This window comes from Manacus candei, unplaced genomic scaffold (assembly GCF_025592945.1).
Source record: "Manacus candei isolate 608988 ecotype Guabito, Panama unplaced genomic scaffold, ASM2559294v1 h1tg000024l, whole genome shotgun sequence".
In the NCBI taxonomy this organism is placed as follows: Eukaryota; Metazoa; Chordata; class Aves; order Passeriformes; family Pipridae; genus Manacus; species Manacus candei.
Genome location: NW_026138072.1, coordinates 1,461,548 through 1,484,953, shown reverse-complemented (window position 1 = coordinate 1,484,953; position 23,406 = coordinate 1,461,548). Strand labels below are relative to the sequence as shown.

At 33.4% G+C, this 23,406-nt stretch overlaps 1 protein-coding gene across 3 annotated transcripts in view; it reads right to left on the bottom strand.

Moving 5' to 3' along the window:
- Positions 1-276: 276 nt before the first annotated feature.
- The window catches only part of RFX3 (regulatory factor X3), a 102,890-nt gene continuing 79,760 nt past the window's right edge, over positions 277-23,406 (bottom strand). For all 3 annotated transcript variants that reach the window (XM_051788409.1, XM_051788411.1, XM_051788410.1), the window contains 10 exons: positions 21,243-21,364; positions 19,908-20,020; positions 19,056-19,171; positions 18,300-18,454; positions 13,460-13,557; positions 13,024-13,173; positions 11,344-11,552; positions 10,196-10,349; positions 8,081-8,123; positions 277-7,153 (listed from right to left, as the gene is read on the bottom strand). In XM_051788409.1, the coding sequence (XP_051644369.1) occupies positions 6,915-7,153; positions 8,081-8,123; positions 10,196-10,349; positions 11,344-11,552; positions 13,024-13,173; positions 13,460-13,557; positions 18,300-18,454; positions 19,056-19,171; positions 19,908-20,020; positions 21,243-21,364 (1,399 nt within the window). In that variant the 3' untranslated portion in view covers positions 277-6,914. The remainder of the gene's footprint in view (positions 7,154-8,080; positions 8,124-10,195; positions 10,350-11,343; positions 11,553-13,023; positions 13,174-13,459; positions 13,558-18,299; positions 18,455-19,055; positions 19,172-19,907; positions 20,021-21,242; positions 21,365-23,406) is intronic.

The following is a 23,406-nucleotide window of genomic DNA, read 5'->3' as shown; positions in this document are numbered from 1 at the left end:
GTGAAAGCTACTTAATTGAACTGACATTTCTTAGGTGACCCTGTCTTGGAAGGAGGGCTGGACTAGATGATCTCCTGAGGTCCCTTCCAATCTCAACAATTCTTAACTTGTTTCTTTTGCCACCTGAGACACATTTGTTACTTAGTTCTGTTGCTGAGAAATAAAAAAATGTAATCTTATTTAGAAGGTGTAAGTTGAAATAATTTTTCTCTCAAAATCAGTAGTATAACAATCCAAAATATCTGGCTATATAAAAACTGAAGCAATTCAGATATGTTTGTAACAAGAAAACAAATTTATTGATTTTAAAAGACAAGACACAATTTTGTTTTGAAAAACACAAGAAAGCTAGCCTGAGTTCAAGTCTGAAATATTCAGAAAAATCCTACTGTCTTTAGTATGTTCCAGTCATTTTTTTAAACAACACACTAAAAGTTAATATATATTTTTATAATTATAAAAGGTCCCCAGTTATTGTACAGTACACAATACAAATTGCCCATAAACTATTATTTAGCTCCTGCCAGTTTTGAGAGGACATTATATACTAAAAGATTTAGCATTTGTCACAAAAATCACATCAGGAAATACGTATTTACAAAATCAAATACATTATACAAAAAAACCATCACGTTATTCTGTAAAGATGTCTTCTTTAAATAATTAAAAAGTATATTCAACTGTAGCCCAAAAACTGGAAAAGAACATTACATTATCTCACACATACAATCTACAAAAAGTTGCTTACCTCATTTACATAATATATTCAGTCAACTGGAAAATAAGAGTTTGAATATGTCCTAGTGTTATGATGTTTCTGTGCTGTGGGATTGGATAATGTAATCTGCCACTTACTAAGTGAAATTTAAATGATGGCACTTAAAAAAAATACAGTATAAAATAAATGCAACAAAGGAAGTTTCCTTGAAGGTAAGAAAGCCCTGAGTGATGATAAAATTACTGATTGGTAGCTCTAGAATTAACCTAATTAAAGTTTACCACCCCAGGCACAATTTTCCAAGTTTTTGAAAGGCACTCAAAGTTTCTTTAACAGCCTCATTGGTTATTAACTGTAAATCCAAATTTTCAGTGGGAATGAGTGGAGATGGGCAACTTGCTTTGGTACAAAGTGGTATTTTCCTAACATATTTTAAATTGCTTAACTGCATTACTCTAAGATGGATATTTAATGTTTAAATACAAGGCAATCACTTTAATATTGTATGGAAGGAAACTTTAATTGGGGAACCCATTAAGTATTCTTTGTGTAAAAAGATTTTGCTGGTATCAGTAAGTCAAAAAAAAATTGAACTGAGTTCCTGGTAAATACCAATCTACACAATGTTGTTCCTCTGAACTCTAAATTCCTCTTACAAAGACATTTTATTATTTCAGAGTAAAATTAATCCAGAATTAAAACTCCTGTAAGATGTTTGCACCATAATCAAGAAAGTGCTTAAGAACAGACAAAGAACATTTTCCTGAATTAGTGTTAAGTGAGGCTCATTTGATGCCCATAGGCTTGTTCTGGGCCTTGTTTTCTACAGTGAATTTCAGCCTTAATGAGAAATCTCCAAGAACAATTCTTACCAAATATTTAACTACTCAGGGCTTCCAATTCCAAAATGCCAATTTATTTTTTCAACAGGAAAAGGAAAAAAAAAATCAGAATAAAACAAGAGTTAAAATGATCATTTTCAAACTAAGGCATATTTTACTTCAAACAAACACTAGGCAGTCACTTTGTAAGTGGCTTTTACTATTTCTTAGTTAAACTGGTAAATTAAACTCAGGTCTACTGGCACATAAAATCACTAGCAGCAATGATCAAGGCATGCAAACTCAGAAGCATTTACAGTAAATTATGAATTAAAAAAGTTGTTAAATTAAAACCCTTTGAGTATTGCATTTGTTATTTCATTATGCATTAATTTGCATTAACTGACTAAAAATGTTTGCAACTCACTTGCACTATACTACTGACGTAGTTCCCTTGAATAATTTAAAATGATACCCTTTCTCTTTGCCCTCAGCTAGACTTAAATAAGTACAGCTGCTTTAGTGTTTGCTGACTGACTGATATTGCAAGAAACCAGTAGAAAATGTACTCTCACTTAGTAAGGTGGCATCAGTATCTCTAAGTTAAAAGAATCTTTACTTGCTGCTATGCTTGTTCCCTTGTTCTTATAAGCAGTAATTGTAAGAACATGGGAGCTTTCTAAAATATTTGCTCGTGCAATTTCTAGGTTGCTCTTAAAATTCTGACATTCAGTAAGGGCCATCCAAACCCCTTGTATGTGAAATTTAATAAAATACCTTAATCTTTTAGCTAGTCATTATTGCAGTGACTGAGTTTTAAAAGGAATATCAATATAATTGTGCACTTTTTGTTCCTGTTTCTCAAAAACACTGCCAAGAATTTCAATGCAAACACATTTATTCTGCAAAATTTATTATTACTAAGCCTTCTTTTAATCCTAAAGATTCTCTTTTACAGTACCAGAGTATTCCAATACTAACCTACCTCAGGAGATTTTCAAAATAGCTGAATATATTTTCTAAACCTTTATCTTCTAAAGGCATCTTAAAGTAGACAACTTCTTATTTGTAGAATCATATGTTTGATTTTCTTTATAAATATATGCAACTATGAAAACCAGGGAGCTGAAGTACTGTTTCCTATTAGACAGTACACATCAATGGCAGTGAATATTTTGCCTACATCTATTCAGCCTCCTAGTAATAAAAAACATCCCCATATAGTATGCAAGTATTTACTTACACATAATTAAAAAAAGTTTACAACACTATCAGCTATTTCAAAGTATATGTTCAATGGACTAATTAAATTATCTAAAAATCTTTGTTCCCATCATGTTACTTACAATGCTCAAAGGGTTAATAATGCAAGGCATTTTATCAAATTAATTTTCTAATACTAGAACTAAGCACTGTGTGTTTATGCTTCTATTCCAGTTTTTATTGTCTCTGTTAAATCACCAAACCAATTAGCAGAGATACTAGAATTCCATGTATTGATTTGTTTTAAACCATACGCAAAGACCATGTCCTGTTAGTGTGACAAGGGCCCAATTTTCAGAAATTCACACTGCTCTCTCAAATTAATATTTTAAACTCTGAAATTATTGTTGTATACTTCTATTACTAATAAATATTTTTTTTTGTTAGCATGCTTATGGCTCTCAGTGGTTGGGTTTTTTTTGTAAAAACATTCTGAATTAAACTGGACTGCAGTGCATCTCTAACATAAAACTTCCTAAACAGTGCAGATATCAATTGGTGGGAATGACAATGATATCAGATCATTTCTCCTATAAAAACAAGGTGAAAAAAATAAGTGTTTCAGATATTTAAAAATACCTTGCTTTAAATTAAATTTGTACATAGACCTATGCCTTTCTGAATGACAGAACATTCTCTCTTTTCTTTTTTTTGACCTAAAGGCATTAATGCTGTAAATCATCATTTTATAGGCAAATAATTTAACATCTATTTTCCAAATTTTTATGGAACTTTTTTAAAATGAAGGTGCTTAGAGCACGCTACAGTACAAGAGAAAAAAAACTGAAAAAAAGAGAAGCTTTAAAACTAGTTTACCATGAGAAAGATGGAAATGTACCAACAAATTTTAATATATGTAAAACTTTTGAAAATTGGGCCCTACTTTTGAAAAGGTAGTTCAACAAGACTTCTTCCCCCACACTGTTCACTGTGCTATTTGTGCTAATGGGGGAAATGCCTCTAAAATAATTATTCTGGATTCCATTTCAAGAGCAGATAAAACACATAAATCGTGTCAGCTCTCATAATGTCTACCCTGTGGACACATGCTACACCTCTCCATAGCACTGACAATGGACTCCAGAGCTGGTGTGGCAGTGCCACCACACACTACACATTACAGAAGACAGACTGAGGTATTGGTATCTCTGTAGTTCAGTGAGTACTAAAACCAAACTATTAAATAGCAAGAGTGTGCAAAATGTTTTATCTGTTTGATTAAATTTTCAGTAAAAATAAAACAGGAAACCCCCAAATCTGTAAGTATACAATGCAGTTTACAGTAAGACAGTTGCTCTAAAAAAATCAGGTAAAATCCTTTAGAATTTAAGCATAAGAATACAGACTCCAGTCAGTTTTCCAAACCTGGGATAGTTCCAATTTGTTTGATAACACACTGTTTTTAGAAGCTATGAAACACATTCCCTTTTTTTTTATTCAGATTTTTGTTCAGTTTTGTTTTTCACTTTGTGACAGTGAACAACTGAATGGAGTGGAGAGCTAAATAATGAAGATACTCAAGTCCCATCATATTTAGCAATCTGTATTTACCTTTTACAATCGTACTCTTTCCTCAGCAACAACAAATTCAACATTAAACCAAGAAAGGTTAATAATAAGAAAACACAAACCAACACAAAAATTTAAACATGTATTATAGTATTAAAATAAAAAGCTGAAAATGAAAAAAAGTGTTGAATTATTTCGCTTTATTTTACTTGTAAACATCTTATAATGCACAATGAAGGGGAGTAAATATTTATCACAGCTTAGTTTTAGCATTTTTGGTGAAGGGTACAGATGTGCTGATTTCTAAGGAAAAATCAGGACACACTGAGTGATATATGTGGCAATAAAATCTATAATGAGATTCAGTGCATTTATGAGTTTAGAAGTAATGAATATAAACCTCACGTTTACTTTTTACTGAGGCAAAAGCCATCTACTGACATTAGTAGGAATTATGCCTACACAGAATGAGCTGTATGGGTTCACAATTCTGCAAAGGAATTAAAATTTATTTTTGTGCACCAATAATGTTACGACATTTCCACTTATGTGCAGCTGTATTTGGAGCACATGTAAACTCTAGCAACAAACTTGTTTGCTATAAATACACTGTTCCATTTTACATGCTCTTCTCCTATTTGGTATATATGATTTTAAAGTCATTGTCAGACACAGCAGTTAACCAGAATAAAAGAATCCTAATTTTCTTACACAGTCTTTTCTGTAAAGTTGATCTTTTTGTGTTCTCTTTTACTTTTTGGCTTTTTTTCTTATTTAATTCCACTATTTAGTGTAGCAAATTCATGTGTCTGCTTAATGAAATGTTTATGAAGAAAAACTTGAGTTCTTTAATATCAATTAATATGGTCTCTATAAACTGTTATTGTTTAACCATTAAAATGTAATATCTGGCTGATACCCCACAAAATATAGAAATTGAAAACATGCACTGCATTATGCACCTGCTCATTTATTTCTTTTTAGTTTTTAAAATTAAAAGTAGGCAAGGATTTAGAAAATATATAATCATGCTTGGGACTATGGTCAATCTATTTTGACATTTGAAGTTGGTATTAAAGCTAGTTTTGCTTTCCAAATTCCCAAGCAAATTTTATTTGTATTAAAGTGAAATCCAGCTAGAAACAAGAAAAAATAGGTTTATTGTCATTCTAAGAGGGATATTAAAATCATTTAATAATAATAATAAAAAAATCCTTTTATTCTTTTGAAGGCTATGTAACCTGTCCTTACTTCTTAGGGAATTTGAAAATGACAGGCACACCTTGTTGAATTAATTTAAGAGTTAAGAATAACAGAAAGTACTAAGTCTTAGCTTCAGTTCTGTTTAAGGCACCATGTAATAGCCGAGGTACAATGATCCCTGATGTACATTCTTAAATGGCAATGGTCCATCTAGCCACCTATTCAAATTCTACACAATTGGGAATAAGTACAAGTGAGGTGTGCCAGTTACACTGCCTTGTCTAATTTTTGTAAAAATTTAAATCCACTTTAACAACAAGGAAATGTTTTTGAAAGGAAAATGATGCAGGTTGCTACATTCCTTGCATTCTATAAATCATCTTTTTTTAAGAGCAGCAGATTGAACCACTAGTAGGAAAAGACCTGGAATAGAAGAAAGTCATCCTAATGGAATGTTTTCCTGTATGTCCAGTTCAGTATAAGTAGCACATACACTTAAAATTAATAATAATCAAGTCACTTCTTTTTTAGCTTCAGTTTCTAACAACTACAGTGTCACTGAACAGCCAAAAGCATCTGTTCAGTGGCCTCACATATAGAATCAGTAGTCTTCAAAAGAGAGGAACTGGTATGCAAATAATATCTGGAACTGTTGATTTTAAAGGAAGCTTGCATTGTTTACATCATGGTCAGATAATTAGGTACGTTTATGCCATACAGATTACCACATTCTTTACATTTCTGTCATTTAAACACGCTTCTTCCTCACAGAAAGAAACGAGATCTTCTCAACCCTCCAGCATTATTACAAAAAAATCCCCCTGAATACTCACAATTTTATCAAAATAGTGTCTTCTCGTAGTACGATGAAAAGCACCTTTTATAACAAATTTGATACATCTGCTGTCAAATAAGTATGCCTCCAGTGTAAATCAAAGAAAACAGTTCCTTTGATATTTCACAGAAGTGCATCTAATTAAAAACCTATCTATATGAAATCAGCATCATAACTAATAATTAACATTAAAATATTTTTTAAAAACTATGAAAAAATTAAATTATTATAAGAGGACAAAACATTAACATTAAGCTTTGCAAAAATCTTGCATTTGATAACAAGAAAACCCTCGCTACTGAGTGGCCAATGTAAAATGAATCTGTTTACAAAAAATTTTTTTTTTTTAAACAGATCTGGCAAAATACGTACACCCATTCCATTTAACTCCAACAAAATAATGATCAGAACAGCTAAATTTGACAACAGTCAACCTTCAGACTTATTATCTTTTTTCTTCTTTTTTTTTTTTTTTTTTTTTTTTTTTTTTTTTTTCAGTTTTTTCATATTAAACCTAAAGGACTAACGCAATGGGGTGTGTGTTGGAGGCGAGGGAGGTTTCACATTAGACTGCAGTATATGTATTTCCAGTAGCACTGCATTGTCTGATAGTCTGGGTAGTTGCAACAATGTGCTCATTATGAATTGGGTTCAGGAGGTTCTGCTGTACTCCACTCTCGAGCACTGGCTGCATGCAGCCCACCTGGAATGCCTGGTTTAGCTCAGTTTTCTCTCTCTTGGCTTGTGGCTCTCCACTTTCATCCAGCTCTTCATCTATTTCACTTTCAACTTCACTGCCCTCATCTGCACAAACAAACCACTATGTAAATAGCACAAAGGGAAAAACTCTAACACAAGGGTCTTTATTTTGCAAATAATAGTTGAAATACAAAAATACAAGGAAGACTACCAATGTGTGATATAGCAGAAATTGAAAATTTTAAATTTTAATGGAAAAAGTCAACTATTATCTCAAATAGGTAAATGGACTCAGCTTTGATCACGTGAGTTACACATTATTGACACAGTATGTGAAAAAAACAACTGCAACCTCAAAGAAAAGCTCTAACAAAGTGTTAAGTTCATATTGCAAAATGTCTCATTTCTAAGACAGGATAAACAAAAGAGCTGTTACTCTTAGTTACAGATAGGGAAACTGAGGCAAGAAGATTTGTGGTGACTTGATCCCTAATTTTGACATACATTCTTATACTCATTAGTTGAGTGTTCTGAGGTTAAGTCACCCAAATCACTCAAGAATAAGCCTAAGAATGTATGTCAAAATATGGCATAAAGAGGTTATAAGGAACTCACTGCTTTTTAAATACTTGGATACAATTCTGCCTTCTTTGCTTAGTAAAACATTCACTACAGTTAAATATACAAAAGTATACTCTTGCCTTTCTTCCCACAGCTGTTACTCTCCTCTGTCCTACCAGATATAAAAAAATTCTGAACAAGAATTGGATTTTTTTTTGTGACAATAATGAACATTTTTAAAATGAGGTTCTTATTTTAAAAGAAACCTACAATATTCTACTCGTCGTTACATGTGACCTATTACATAGATAGCTATCATATCCATATAACATATCCATATAACATACACATGCACTTTAGAGGATGATACAGCTCTAAATTTGGTTTTACTGTGTTTTTAAAATATAAGGACTTCTTTTGCTCACATTACCTCTACAAATAATTATACACTGGAGATATTAAAATGCTTACCTTTATCCATATTTCCAGGGGATACAGCATTTAAATCACCAAACTGTGAAATAAACAATAAAAAAACTGGACACACTGTCTTAAGCAAATGTGAACTTAGAATATCTATGCTTCACTGTGCTCCACTGGTTTCATGCTAGCATTCAAACACATGATCTTTGCTGCAACCACATCCATAGCAGAGCAATTCTTTTCCCATTCCATCTCAGTCTGGCGCTTATTAAAACAATTATCACTAAGTAAACCCTCAAAAATTAAAACAGAGAAGTACAAACATTTTAAAAGATTGCTTCATAAGGGCCTTTGTTGCTTGAAGTGAGCTACACTTCTGTGCTTTATAAAGCCATAAATTATGATGGATATACATTCTGAACTGCCAATATTTTAACAAAACCTTTTTTTAAAATTTTCCAGAGATAATTTTATTATGCTGGAACAAAAATGAAGGTTTGTCACAGTTGCTAATCTACCTGTAAGGCAGATGAAAGGCACTGCTGAGAAAGGGTTTATAACCTGACAACTGATTTACATCAAAATCCAGACCTCTTAAAACAAGTTGCTCATAAGCTAGGAGCCTAGCAAAATGCCGCCAATGAATCTCAAATGAAAGGAGCACACTATTTAGATAAACACATTTCTAAGCAGAAATGATGATACCACTCTTTTTCAGAAGAATTTTGCCAATACTTGTGTCCAAAGGTGGGAGAAGAGGAAGGGAGAAATACGTCAGTGCTTTTCTCAGTTGCAACACTATACTGTCTTACAGTGTTTGTTGGGACTGTAGTCTTCCTCTTTTATTTCAGCCACATAGCCACTGAATACACAGAAATACACAGTAATGCATTTAATGCATTACTTCTATTTTGCTCCTCACCTCACCGCACCTCTAAAAGTTTCTGCAATACTTACTTCCTTATTGTATTTCCATCTTCAGTATCATAAACTTTTTAGCAGACCTTATTCTACATTTATGTCTAACACATACAAGTCTGTTAAGGCAACAAGAATGTAGTAACTGTATACTTGAGTAGTACTTACTGCAAAGTAAAAGTAGGCAAAAAATGTAGGAGCATGTATACTGATGGTGGTCACTAAGCAGAAATGTTATTTAGTTTTTCTGAAACATGACACATGATATAAAATCATTTGACAAATAAAGCTGAGACATTTTCCAATTTCTCTTGAAAGTATATAGTCTATTTTTAGTATTTAATGAAGCTATCAATATATCCTGAGGGAAGAATGATAACTGATGCCAAATCAGCGAGAAAAATGACTTGCAATTTATCGGTAACATAGAATAGGATAGTGACTCCCAACTATAAAAATGTAACAAATCCATCCTATTAACGACCATATTTTTAACTATATCCATTTTCCAGTACTTTGGATACATAATTCTTTGGTAACAATTCATGCATTCCTCACTAGCCCACTCAAAATAAAAGGTTAGATGGACAACTGGAAAGAAGAGGGATAAAATAAACTTTGCCTTGCAGATGCCATAGATGAGTAAAAAAAATTGTTATGAATTGAGACTCTAGTTCTGTTTTTTAAACCAGTAATCTTTGAAACACATGTATGAAAATCAGATGTGTTGCAAACCCCTATGTATGTTTATGCTGGTTTTATTACGTGTACGTGAACAGTACTGTACAAGACAAAATTCTGCACGTAAACCATCCTTCTTAAGTCAATACGTTTTGTGTGGGAATTCAAAACATGTGCAAATGCATTTAAACAGATTCACAGAAGTAACATTTTCCTATTACTCTGCTCTTTTTTATTTCCCCATAAAATATTCCGTTCTCAAAAACTGGAAAAAGGTTGTATGTTGATCAACATTTTTCAAACTGTGCACATGAATCTGTGTGCAGATTTGTAAAAGAGCAAGTTCATTTAGAAAGAATTGGTTTTTACAATTCAATGTGGTTTTAGTACTCTGTCAATGAACCAGTGAAACAAGTTCAAAACTACTGTATATATTTGTAACCCAATCTATTGTTAAACTGCAGAACATCCTACCACTCCACAAAAATGTTTAAAAATTTGCAAAGACACTTTCCTAAATTCATCACTAAATCTATCAGTCTAGTCTCTTACATATTATCTTACCTCTCCCATAACTGCAATAGGTGTCTCTCCTGTTGCCTGAGCAACACGATGTTCTACTAAGTAAAACATGTATTCATCGTAAAGCAAGCGGATCAGATGAAAAGAGCCAAAGCTAGCAGCACTGCGCAAGGTTAAATCTCGAATCACCATTGAGCTATTCAAAAATAAAAAATATATATATTTATGTATTATATGTCACAGCCATTTTAACATTTATCCATGTACACATTTCACCTAGAAACCAATATTCTCAAAAGTAACATTATCCACAAATGTCTCATTTATGGTATCTTTAGAAAGAGATGACCAGGAAAGTCAATCATTTGTTTTTCTCTTTCTCTGAAGGTACTGCTGGATATCAAACTACACAAGAAATAACCAGACTGGTTTGTTTTCTATGCATAACTACCAATACTTGAGCAAGTGTAAAACTTAACTTGAAAGAAACTTTGTTGAAAACATAAACAGCTAAAATAGTAAAAAAAAATATTTTATTTTAAAACCAAACTACTGCTTAACTAGTGTCTGTTGTGTCCACCTTCCCAGGATAAAGGTTTTAATTGCCGCAATTACTTTGAAACTTAAAACTTTGAAAACTTTGAAACTTAAAACTACAAGAAATAGACTTGCATCCTAATATTATATGGACAAATTCAGATATGCTCAGCAAGCAGTTGCTACAGTCATGTTCAAAGAACAAGGTTTACTCTGATAACTGTTTCAATAAGCAGCTAACATGGAAAGCTTCTCTTAATGTTCTTTTCATACATTAAAAGCAGGTTTTGTCTTCCTTACTTAATAAACATAGATGCCACAATGTTTTAATAAATAATACAAAAAACAGTGGCTTAATAATTGCATAGTTATTCAATCAAAAAATTTCATATTATGTTTCTAACTCTGGGCAAAATTCCACCTGCACTCCTTTGCAGATGGCCTTTAAAAAAATAAACAAGGGGTACTTAAGTCCCTGCTCATTTGCAGACAGCCTTGAGTTCAAGGTTAACAACAATACTCTAAAAAAAACCCCATGTTTTTCACAATGTACTAAGTCACTGTTTAATATTACATTTGTCAACCCTACTGCAGTGCACAATTAGGCAAATAATAAAACAGTCAGAATGTTTTAGAAGTCTATTAAATACTACCTGTAGAAAGACCATTTTAACAGAAATTGCCGTGCAGCTTTAGGAAAGCTGGGTCTTCCTTCATATGGTTTCAACGCTTGCATCATTACATTATCAAGCCAGGCAGCCCACTGCTCCAGAGTGCTCTGCTGTTGAAGAGTCATCTTGAAATCTGTTTCTAGTCTCTGAACCATGTTGTCATCACACTGGCACACCCAGGAAGCCTGCTCCTGTTACAGCACATGGCAAATCTTGAATTGACAATACATAAGCCAAAGCACAGAATGTAATTATATCTCAAAGATTAAGCTATTCAATGAGTGAAAAGGACAAAATCCACTTACTAGACAAACTAAGAAGCAGCTTTTATTTTTATGTCTGTTGTAACTTTGTTGGAAACAAATGAGTAGGAAAAGCGTAGCATGTAAGAGCAGACATCAAATACAGAAATTAGAAAAAACAATGGAAGCAACACAAGTTTTGTCGTAGTTTTCCACATTCATTTGCAAAAAAAGGCTTCTACTTTCCTCATTTTTCTACTGAAATATTCTTGATTTGTCATTCTTTTCTGGTACTTCAGGCAGGAAGAAGAGTCAAATGGGGGGGGGCTAAAGTAATAAAAGAAGTAGCGAGAAATCAAGTGCAAGGTTCCTTTAGTTCCGAAGAAGCTAAGCCTAAAGACAAATTCTGTATTATAAAAGTAACTTCATATGAAAACAAAGTTTGTTCTGTTTGCTGACTTTCGGCAGCAATAGATCACGCGTTACTTGAAGTACAACATAAACTGCACACAAATGGAGAAACACACTAGCATCCAATAATCAGCAATTTAGCCGGTGTTACCAAGTTTAAATAAAGTTAGCTGATCAATTCGTAAACTGAGACAAAAATGAGGGCTCACTAACTGCAAGTCATTTCCATAAGCTCTAGTTATCATGAGCCAAGTTAACACCTCATTCACAGGCTCTGCATCCATGACCACCTATATTTAATATATTTTGTCTTTGGTCAAGAACTCTTGACTGACTTCTGTTAAGACTATTAACAAGTACCAAAACACTTCTTTACAAAGAAAAGAGAGAAACAGAGCACTAGCAGGAATATCAAACCTTTCACTTTGCTGGCTAAAAGGATGAAAGTATTTTTTTCAGAGGAGCAGAAACATGTAGAGAAATCAAGCTTAGTAAAAATATAAACTTCTGTTCTACAGATTTGCATCTGTACTAACCTAATCCATTATTCAGGAAATCTTGTCATTTTAAGCATAGGCACTTAGATAAAATATACTAATGGTATGGGTTTTTAAATAATGGAGGCAGTCTCTACTGAAAATGTTGTACATGTAATAGCTTTAAGAGACATTCAGAAGATATGCTACTAAGATCTAATCCTAAAATATAAGTTTTGCTATTATTATGACATCATTCATGGTACCCATTCTAAGAATGTATTTGCTTTACATTTGCATAGAAGTTGGAAGAATATGTGTGTTTCAAGACAGTATATGAAAACAGAAAATGGTTTTGAGCTCTTACTTTCCTAAAGTGTAAGCCATCACACTTGGACTGAATCACTACATATAAGAATGAGCAAAATGTTTCCACTTTACTTTCTTGATAGAGTGACAGCTAACAATAAAGTCCAAAATCACAGAGGAAATAACACTTAAAAAAAAGCCTGTTATTTAAAATTACATTTTACCTGAACATTGGCAAAATCAACACGGTTAAGATCATTGAGCATCTGGTTGATTTGAGAAGTATTTTGAAGCACAGCACGAGCTGCTTGAGCCAGGTGATTAAGAGATGTATATCTTCGCAGAGTCTGGGCAAAGGCACTTACAGCGGCAACCTATGAAGAAATTTATTTGTTTTTAAATACCGTACTCTATATCTGTAGATTAATTCTACAGATTGAATCTTTACTTTCATTTTAATAGTTTTTATTAATTAGTCCTCATATTTGAATTATGCCCACGTAGCAAATCAAATAATGTTATTTCCTCTCCCATTATTTGATGCTTGATGTTAAACATGAAATTTAGCATTAAAGTTAAAATTCTACTGCTTTTAAGTTAAGATGCTACTGCCCACTTGGTTTGCCATTGCAAGAATCATATTGCAACAGTTTTGTCTACCTTGGTTTGTATCATCCTCTGTGGAATATTGTTCATGGCATTTGAAAGCCAACCTTCAAGGCTTTTTGCAAAATTGCGAATGGCTTGGGTCAAGGCACCTGTGCATTAGAGAATAAAAACAGAATGAAAAGAAAGCAGTGCACCTGTCTTGGAATGTTTTGCATCCTCAGAACTCCCGTACTCAACTTTCAGGTCCACTGTTCTTACTTATTAAAAGACAAATCTAGTTCAGGTTCAAAATGCCTCACTGAGATAAAGATTATGCAATAATGATTTTAATTTTGGCTTAATAAGCAGTTCTTACTTCTTCACCAACAATCTTTTAAGAAGTTGTGATCAGCAGTACTGCTTTGGGCACTCCTGTAGAAGAACAACAGTAACTGCAGCAGATGTGACAGAAATTTCTATTAGTAACTTCCAGCTTTCCATTTCATCTAAGCACCTCTTTTAAAAAGCAAAACTCTAGGGAAAAATCCAGATATTGGAATTCTGCAGTTTCCTCAAGAAAGTCCAAAGTAACGTTAAGCCATGTCATAGTGCTGCTTATTTCAGTTTTAAAGAAGAAATTCCAACATGCAATGCTTAATGATATCGTCAATAAGCAATATATAGGAGAGCGTTTCACTGACAGAAAGTGAGATTATTCAAATGACTATGGAATTTGTATGTATTGTTGTTTCTTTTCTATAGCACCCATAGAAATGCTGCGAGGCTGACAGAGATTTAGAGAGAAATCAAAGAAGCCCCTACAGCAATCTGCACTACTAAAAACAGAAGTTTTAATTTTTTCAGAGGAGAAGGACAGAAAGTATTGTCCCAAGGAGCCGGGCCTGGAAAAAAGAAAATCACATTGTCTTAGTCGTAGAAACCTTGCTTTCCCACACCTAACACCTGCGCATTGACAAAATAGCATCCACTCAAACTGTTGCAAAAAAACAGGAGACAAAAAGAAAAATGACAGGTTTCTGAAGACTGGTAGAGAACGAATGCAACTACAGAAGTGAAGAGGAAAAAACCAAAGGAAATAATACTTTTTATAATAAAGCCTTTTTTAATAATACCTTTTTAAATAAAGCTTTAACAGAAAAGTAAATTTACTAAAATGAAATCTGTATTCTTTGTCATCTCTTTTTCACAGGTCTTCAAATTTGCAGTGATAAGCAGCAGAATCCATACTGGTAACTCATATAACTCACCACACATTTGGACGCTTAGCTGACCACAATTTGATCTTACAAAGTATCTGTAGTAGCTGAGCCCTCTTATGGCATTAGGTTTTTTTCTCCTTTGAGGTTTACACATGAAGAACAAGCTTTTTTCCTCAAGCCTGTCAATCACCTAGCTCACTTGTGCTGCTTTGTAAATTATTTCTGTGCACTTACTAATTGACTATGTATTCACTCACATTTTCTTACCTACAAGACACGAAAATGCAAAGTGGAAGTAATAATGTAACTACTGTATAAATTGTGCTTAGTTAAGAAAAATATTTCTGCTTTTTCACTTCTAATGTGCTTATTACTCTTTTTCACCTGAGAATATATATTACAAAATCATTTGCATCACTGATGCTGATGTCCTTTAAAAATAAATATGAAAAAGCAGCTCAGGCCTTAAGAAAGGCCTTTAACTAGGAAGAAAAATGAACAAAAGAAAGGATTTCTAAGTTCTGAAGAAATAAAATGGCTCAAATAGATAATCAAGCATCAGTATTGTATAGAACAATCACAAATTTCTAATGAGCTCTGGAGATGTATTAAATACAGAATTTTTCTCATACTCTGTCCTTAAGTACACATCTTGCCATTTCCAAAACCCGAACTACCTATGTCCTTGAGTCTTTCTTCTAAGTTCATCTGGCTATCCTAGAAAACCAAGAAAACTCTGTTTCAAAGAATCTTTGCATGAGGAGTTTGGTGCAAAGTAAATTGTTAAATGTAACTAGACAGACACTAAATGATGTGGCAATGGCAGTTACTGGAAGTTTGATTTGCATAAGCACCTAAAAAGCTTGACTTGTGAACCAAAACCCCTGATATGTACAAAACTAGGCTTTACAGTCTTTCCAGTACTTTAAATTTTTGTCTGTCTGGAATTGTGTAATATGGTGTGGAAGTACATTTTGCATAAATTCTTGATCTATCATAGAAACTAGCTCACAAGCAAATGTGTTACTGTCCATTCTGCCACTTGTGAAGATGCAAAAATTCCATTCTAAAACATAATACCTCTGGTCTACCTTGCCAAAGACATTAGATAATTATGGTCTTTATTCCTGACTCAAATGGAGAGCATTTCACGTTTCTTAGGAAAAGGAATTTTGCTGTTTTATATACAGCAGTTCTTCATTCATTCTGTGGGTGCTAAATATTTCAGCTGACAAATTTAACATAGAGATTAAAAATAAAACCATTTTATTCCTCAATGGTCTTTCTTTTCTATTCCAGTAATATGTATTACACAGCTGAGTAGCACAGTATCTAAAAGAAAAAACACTGAAAATCCAGATTAAAAAACCCCAAACTTGAAAAAATCATATGCTTTCTTCAAGCCCTTTCCAAATTAATATTTTTCCCTATTTTGAGCAGCTGCTGTTGCTATCTTTCCATCTATTCAGGAAAAAAAAGCCATGTCTTTAACAAAGCATTTACAGGCCCAGCTCCTCTACACAGTCCAAACTTTTCTATCAACTGCTATTTTCCCACAGAGGATGATGAATTTATCTACTTCACCCAGCTCCATTACTGTCATAGTCAACCTTAAGCCATCTTTTCTGTCCCTTGTAATGACTGGAGATGCTTTTACTCTAAGGAGTTAAAAAAAATAATATTTTAAACATTTAACAGTGAAGAAGAAACTTGGATGGACCATCATGACAGGAAAGAAGACTGGAAAAAGCCATTTAGTTAGCTGGTCCTAAAGACAAAGTAAGAAAATACATTAGTTGTCTTCCAAAAGTAGCTCAGTAGTGGACTTCTGAGCAAAAAACTACTGGACTGTTTACAAAACAGAGGCAGAAATCGCTTGGGAAATATTTGTCCTGGGATGTGTTTGCATGAAACAGTCTGATAATCATCCCCAAAACAGGAATGTCACACCCAGTAGGTATCAAATATTCAAATATGACTGGTAATTCCATGCCTTTCCATCTGGCATGGAAAGGACACGATGCCTGTTGTTACTGATATTAAATGACTGTGTCCCATTTTCTTGAAATCCTCTACTGGCAATGCCCATTGCATTTTATGAAACAAAGCAGGAAGACACCAGAAGCCATACAGTTGTCATTTAAACACTTCTGTAGAGACTGCCAGGCTGTGCAGGACAAGCAAGTGAAAAGGAAGATGAAAAGCAGGTTCAATGAAAAAACATGTTTGCATCACCTTTTTATTCAGAAATTAATGTGCTTTTACAAGTCTGAGTTTTAATTCTACCTATTAAATGTTGCAATTAAATTTGTGCAGTTTTTATCATTGCCTAATTGTTTGTAATACAGTATATTACTCAAAAATCCTACCTATTGGCGTTATCATTAGAGAAGTAAATCATTAAATATAAACCAATGCAAAATAATTTATATAAGTAAAGGTTGTCAATAATTGCATGTATTTGAGAAAACATTTTTCCTTTATTCTGCTATACAGATGCACAGATAAATTATGTCACTCTCTACCAAGAACTTACCCTTTCTTTAAAAAAAGGTAAAACTAGCTTTGTAAATGGCAAACTTTCAGATTTTATACATTTCAAGTTTAAAAAAAATTTTGCATCATACATAATTTGCTAAAACCTAAATTTCACTGACAAAAAAGGAGTCAATAAAACTTTTTTGCAAGGCAGTACCTGCAAATAGTCTTATGGAGTGCTTATACTGCTGGAGTCAATATAGCAGAAGAGGTGTTCACAGCATGACAAAATAGCTTTGTTAGCTGCAGTACTACTTAAGGCTATAAGTTTAAAAATAATATTAATCCAACTTTATAAAGTGAATACTGTTTTTTCATAGAAAGGAAACAATATGTAGGGGTTATGAGGTTTATAGTGAGTTGTTAACATGATTTCGTTATAATATTTAGGAAAGCATATGGGAGACAATAAATACTTTAAGGAGTTTAACTTTCTTAACAAAATTTGTTTTCTACCAAAAATAGCCATAAAAATACACTGCTGGAGCAATGATGGATTCTAGTAAAATTAAATTCGAAAAGAAAGCTGTACTTCTGGTAATGGTAGAATGACTGGACAACTACTGACTCTTTCATGCAGGACGTGTGAGAGAAAGAACAATAGGTTGGAATAATAAATCGGATTAAAAATTTATGAGCTAATTTTTCATTGCCTTAACAGACATTAGAATTGATTTCAGCAGTCACTGATAAGGACCAGAAGACTAATTGTCCAAACATGGAATCGCAAAACCCTAATTTTTTTCCCAGACAAATCAAAGTTTAATATGTGATACTTAAACTGAAAACTACTCAATGTAGTGTAATGACTGACTTAGTGCACATTGTCCCAGGGCCACAGGACTTCTATCAGGTAGCCTAGAGCCAGGGTAAAAGGAACACATTTTTACCTGAAGATATAACACACAGAGAAAGGACATTTAATATGAAACTATATCTTGAAAACTAGATCTTCCAACGGCACTAAAATCCTCATGTACGTTTAAAATACAAAACATATGTCAATTCTCAGCATAACTTCTTACACAACAAAATAAGGGGTAATGACACGAAGTACTTTTGTAACTTTCAAATTTATTCCTTAAGTTGCCCTGCTTCACCACACACATGCTTGCAGAAGAATCCTTACAAAACGTTTTAGGTGTTCAACTTACTAGGAATAGGTCTAAGGACGTCAGGAATGAGAATCTCCACCAAAGCCTGGTACATCACATGGTCACAGTTACACATCCATTTCAGAATAGACTCATTCTTGCACAGAGTAATCAGCTTTGCTTTTGGAAGTCGACTTTCTATTTCACTCAGATTGCTGGTGTCAAAAAAAATGAATAAATGATAATGCATATATGGCACCTCGGGACATGGTTTAGTGGTTAACATGGCAGTGCTAGGTAAACAGATGAATTAGAAGACCTTACAGGCCCTTTCCAACCTTAAAGTTTCTATGATTCCATGATTTACAGTAGGTAAAAATCTGAAATGGGTGTTAAAATGTATTTTTTCCTAAAGACGTCAGAGATTTCTCAGCTACACCCAGTATATCTTCCTTAGATGTTGTGTCACATGGAAATGGATTTAAGAAATGCTCCACAGTTCTCCTATAGCTCATAAATTGTGCAGACATATGGATGATACTTTTGGCTTAAAAGAAGTAGACTGAATACTGGTAAGAGACACCTTTATTGTAGTTCTCTATGCAAAAAACCCAATGGATGGCACAACTGTTCCAAGACTGACCTTTGGCATATACCCCAGCTATACAAAAATGCCACACAACATAAATTTAACTTGGAAGATTATCATAGGAGAAAAAATTATTACTACTCAAGTAAAACTAATAAGGTTTTTTTTCCCCACACTTGTATTATATTATCATGAGACACAATAAACAAAGAGAAACATTGACTGACCTTGGTTCAGTGACAGGAGTGTCATCAGGTGGAGCAGAGGGGGAATAGCGCCAGAAAGTTTGCCACAATTTTTCTATCAGGCTGAATTGAAGATTAACAACCACATCCAGTATAGCCTAAGAAAATAAAACATGAGATCATACTGTCTTGTACCCAGCTTCCCCCCCACTCCTAACTCCAACTGGATCTATAGCTTTTTTCCTTCACCATGTAGTGGAGCAAAGACAAACTGTACGTTTCTCAAGTTATAAATGGTATCTGTTTTAATACCTTTGATATCCACAAATTATCCAGCACTATAAACTGCTGCACACAGAAACTTGAATAAGACTAAGTGCACAAGCATGGAAGACTCCAGAAATTAGTATGGCCTACATAAACATATCGGAAGAATTTTACCGCAGAAAATATTTACTGCTACTGAAAAGAAAGAAGGAAACCTCACACTTTATTCACTTCCATAATTCCATATAGGTTTGAAAACATCTTAAAATAATTTTAAAAGACATACTGTTCAGTATCAAATGTGCTTAAATTTCTCAATGTTTCTTCAAAATGAGAAAAAGTTACTGCTTTTAATGTAAAAAAAAATAATTACAATTCGACCTGATTTACATTTAATATTGACTAAACCAAAGATCTGCATCTACAATCTATAGTTTCTCTAACATTCTGAAAACATACACATAACAATATTTCTAAAGATACCCTCCAGAAAAATCTTTCTGCCATCCTTTTCAATGAAATAAATAAAATATCCTGGGGGAAAGTCACATACCACTATCATGGCTGCAATATTTGGCTTTATTGTCTTGTATTGGCTTTAAGAAAGAAATTGTTTATAGGAAATACCTCACAGTGCTCTCGATAAAGACTCTGCAGTGATTTGATGTCCTCAAAGGTAGTACCATCTGGCAGAGAAGAGATTTCAACTTCTCCAAACTCTGGCAGTACTCGAGATGCATCTGTTGTCATGACAACATAATGAAAGAGGGCTGTTGTGAACAGTGCCAGTTACAGTACAATTAAGAAAAAACCTTAAGGATTACACAAAGAAATAAATTCCAAAAGGTCATATTATACAAAGAGGAAAGTCTTTCATACCTGTTGTATGCTAAAATCATAAATAAATTCAGCCAGCACTTTTTAATAAAAAAGAAATACAAAATTATTCTTGAAGACATTAAAAAGATGTAATGTACATACTACACCTATATAGAGAAGCTAACACATACTTTTTCAAACTATTACAGGATGAAGGAAAATATCTAAGCCAGTGCATGAAAAATTAATCACTGAATTTTTATTTTTTTTTGTTCAGCTGAAGAGTTTCTATGTAGCCAGGTGTCATGGGGCTTAATAGATTCAATATACATTTTTACTTGACATTTACTAGACTTTCAAGTAGAGCCATTGTGTGCTTTTACTATTTATCACAAATGTTTCTGAGAGACAAGCTGATAGATAAAAATGCCGGGCTGAAAGGTACCCAGAAAGGAAGACTCAAAACACTTTAATGCTACCCTTATGTTCCAAATGGTTAGGCCAAAGGATTTTGTCCCCGAAACTCCCAGCCAAGTAAGACTACACCTTCTCTAATAACACAGCCAAGGACACTTCTTCACATAAACAATTAAGTAAATTACAAGTTGTTTCCATTACTGAAATACATGCTTAACTGGATCAATGAATGCATGATTTAGATATTTTTAAACATGACTTTGGGGTTCCAGTTGAAACAATTTGTCTCTTTCCACTTACAATGCTAGAACACACTTCCAAAGCAGCCCACAGGATGGCTAACCTGCAATAGTAATGCAATGCCATCCCTCCACCCCACCTTTCATAAAATAAAATGCACTGTAATACACATGCAGGAAACAACTTTCATAGCAGGAATTTCAAAATGCACATTTAATATAACTTTGCAAAGCAACTGCATTTATGTAATATTAAATATATCTCACAAATGCAGAATTTGCATATTTTTCCTGTTATACTTACATGATGCATATTAAATATTACATAAAGCTCATGTGTAATTTAAGTGCCTTTTTGTTCAGCTGTAAGGATTTTAAAGAGGGTATGATAACCTTGGAAGTAACTACTGTACTTGTGTGAGTTGATATTCACAGTGATAATGAAGCTCATCTTATTTATATAGCAGTATAAAACCTGCTTTCATACCTAGAAACTGTTGATGATGTTGACTTTGGGCAATTACAGTTTGTTCAACAGATGTGCCTGTCTGTTGACCACTTCCTGTGAAGCCATCTGCAACTCCATCCACTTTCTGCATAGGCTTATACCTACAAAAATATCAAGTACAAAATTATCCTTTCTATTCACTTCTTCATAAATGGATCATAGAGTCTGATTTCTCCACCTCAAAATAAAATTTTGAGGAAAAGCAACAAAAGAATTTAGAGATTTTTATGTATTTTGTCAATAACAGAAGAAACAACCACAAAGGGAAGCCATAGTATTAACAATGCATTACAGAATTCATAAAGGTGATATCACAGCACCACTAGCACTTCCTGATGGAATTTAGCTTACTAACAGCATACCATAAGACCAGCAAATTTACACCAAAAGGAATCAAATCCTTCCCTTTCCAAAAAGCTTGGCTTCCCAGTAATTTTGTAATTCAAAAATAATGTTTCATTACCTTAAGAAGAAATGACATTACTGTCTGAGGATAATGAAAGACTTCAAATCGAATAAGAGGACTTTGGGATATTGAAGTTACCCAAGTAAAAAAGATGCAAATAAAAAATCAAGAAAAGGAATGAAGAAAAATGGTCTGCAGCGTACACTCAGTCTACAGCCTTTGCCAAAAAGGATTCTAAGTGTCAATCCAGTGAGATGTGTCTGATAGAGATGGTAGAATTGGTGTAACCACAGAAAAAAAATATATTCACTTCAATTTACCACCAATTTAAAAGACAAAAGAACCACTAGAAATATTAATAAAGCTGACAAAAGAGCAACATTACCATAATCATGCAAATTACAATATCCAGTCCTTTAGTATAAATGGGTGCGTGCTTGTGCATGTATGTGTGTGCATGTGCAAAACATGGGTTCAAAGGAGAAGTATGCACTAACTGCTACACAGTGCCATATGCGTCATTTCATTCAAATATAATCAAGTAACATACTGACATAAAGTTAAGAAAATGCCACCAAACATACCTAGGTAAGGAAAACAAAGGAAGTATGTAAGCAAATAACACAAAAAGAAATATCCACTCTTGACAGTTACATAATGAAATCTCAAAATCACTTTGTCATTGTGAATTAAGAAGAAGACAAGAGATGTGACAATGTTTAGATAATTGGCATAATTTTTCCAGAAACAATTCTAGTTAGATCATTGTGGTATATGTCTTGGTGCATATCTGTGCTTTTGAATGTGAGTGAATGAAATTTCTCAATGAGATTAAGTAGCTTGGTTGGAGATTTTGTAAATATCTATCATTTTTTCTTACTATATTATCCTGTGATGATTTTTGTAACAGAATTTTCCACATGATCATATTGTGAGACACCTCATGCTCCCGTATGATCTAAGGAAAAGACATTTAAGATCATACACCTTACTATGAATTTGCATTTAGTGCTGTAACTACCTCTGGAAATGACAGTAAAATAATTTCAGATCAAAGTGATCTCTGTGTTTGAAGTTAAAGTTTGATGTTGTGTTTTCCATATCTCAGTTGTGTCTAAAGCCGCAAAATATGCTCAGTACACTGTACCAAACTGTTGATTCAATTGGATTTTTGGGGAGTAATAGCTCTAAAGGTGTCTTGCTTGATATGCCGCTCTTCTACCTTTGAGTTTCATGAAATTATGCATCTTACATATTTTACTCTAGGGTAATATGGGAGGCTAGTGACATCAGTCAAATAAAAATTAATTTCAAAGAAATGTACCAATTTCCATTTTCCCCCCTAAAATTCCATGTTCAACATAGTTTCTAATATGCATATTCACACATTCTTTCACCACCAGTACAGCCCTGTGCCACTGCTTTCAAATACTTCTGAGTTTCACAGGTTCCTCAGGAACAACAGATACTGAGGAAAAATACTTAAATCAACTTATAAGCAGACCATTATGGTCACATTAATTCTTCACAGGAAGAGGAAACAAATACCAAGCATTTAATTATTAGCTCTCTCTGATAAGAAGTGTGTACATAAAATAATGTAACAATGAAAACAAACAGGAAATTTGAGCTTGAAATTCAAGCTCTTACTGCTTTTCTTCAGCTTGTGGGGCAAGAACTCAAGACAGTTGAGTCTGTTAATATTACAGGTAATTTTATTACTATTTTCTTTTTGCA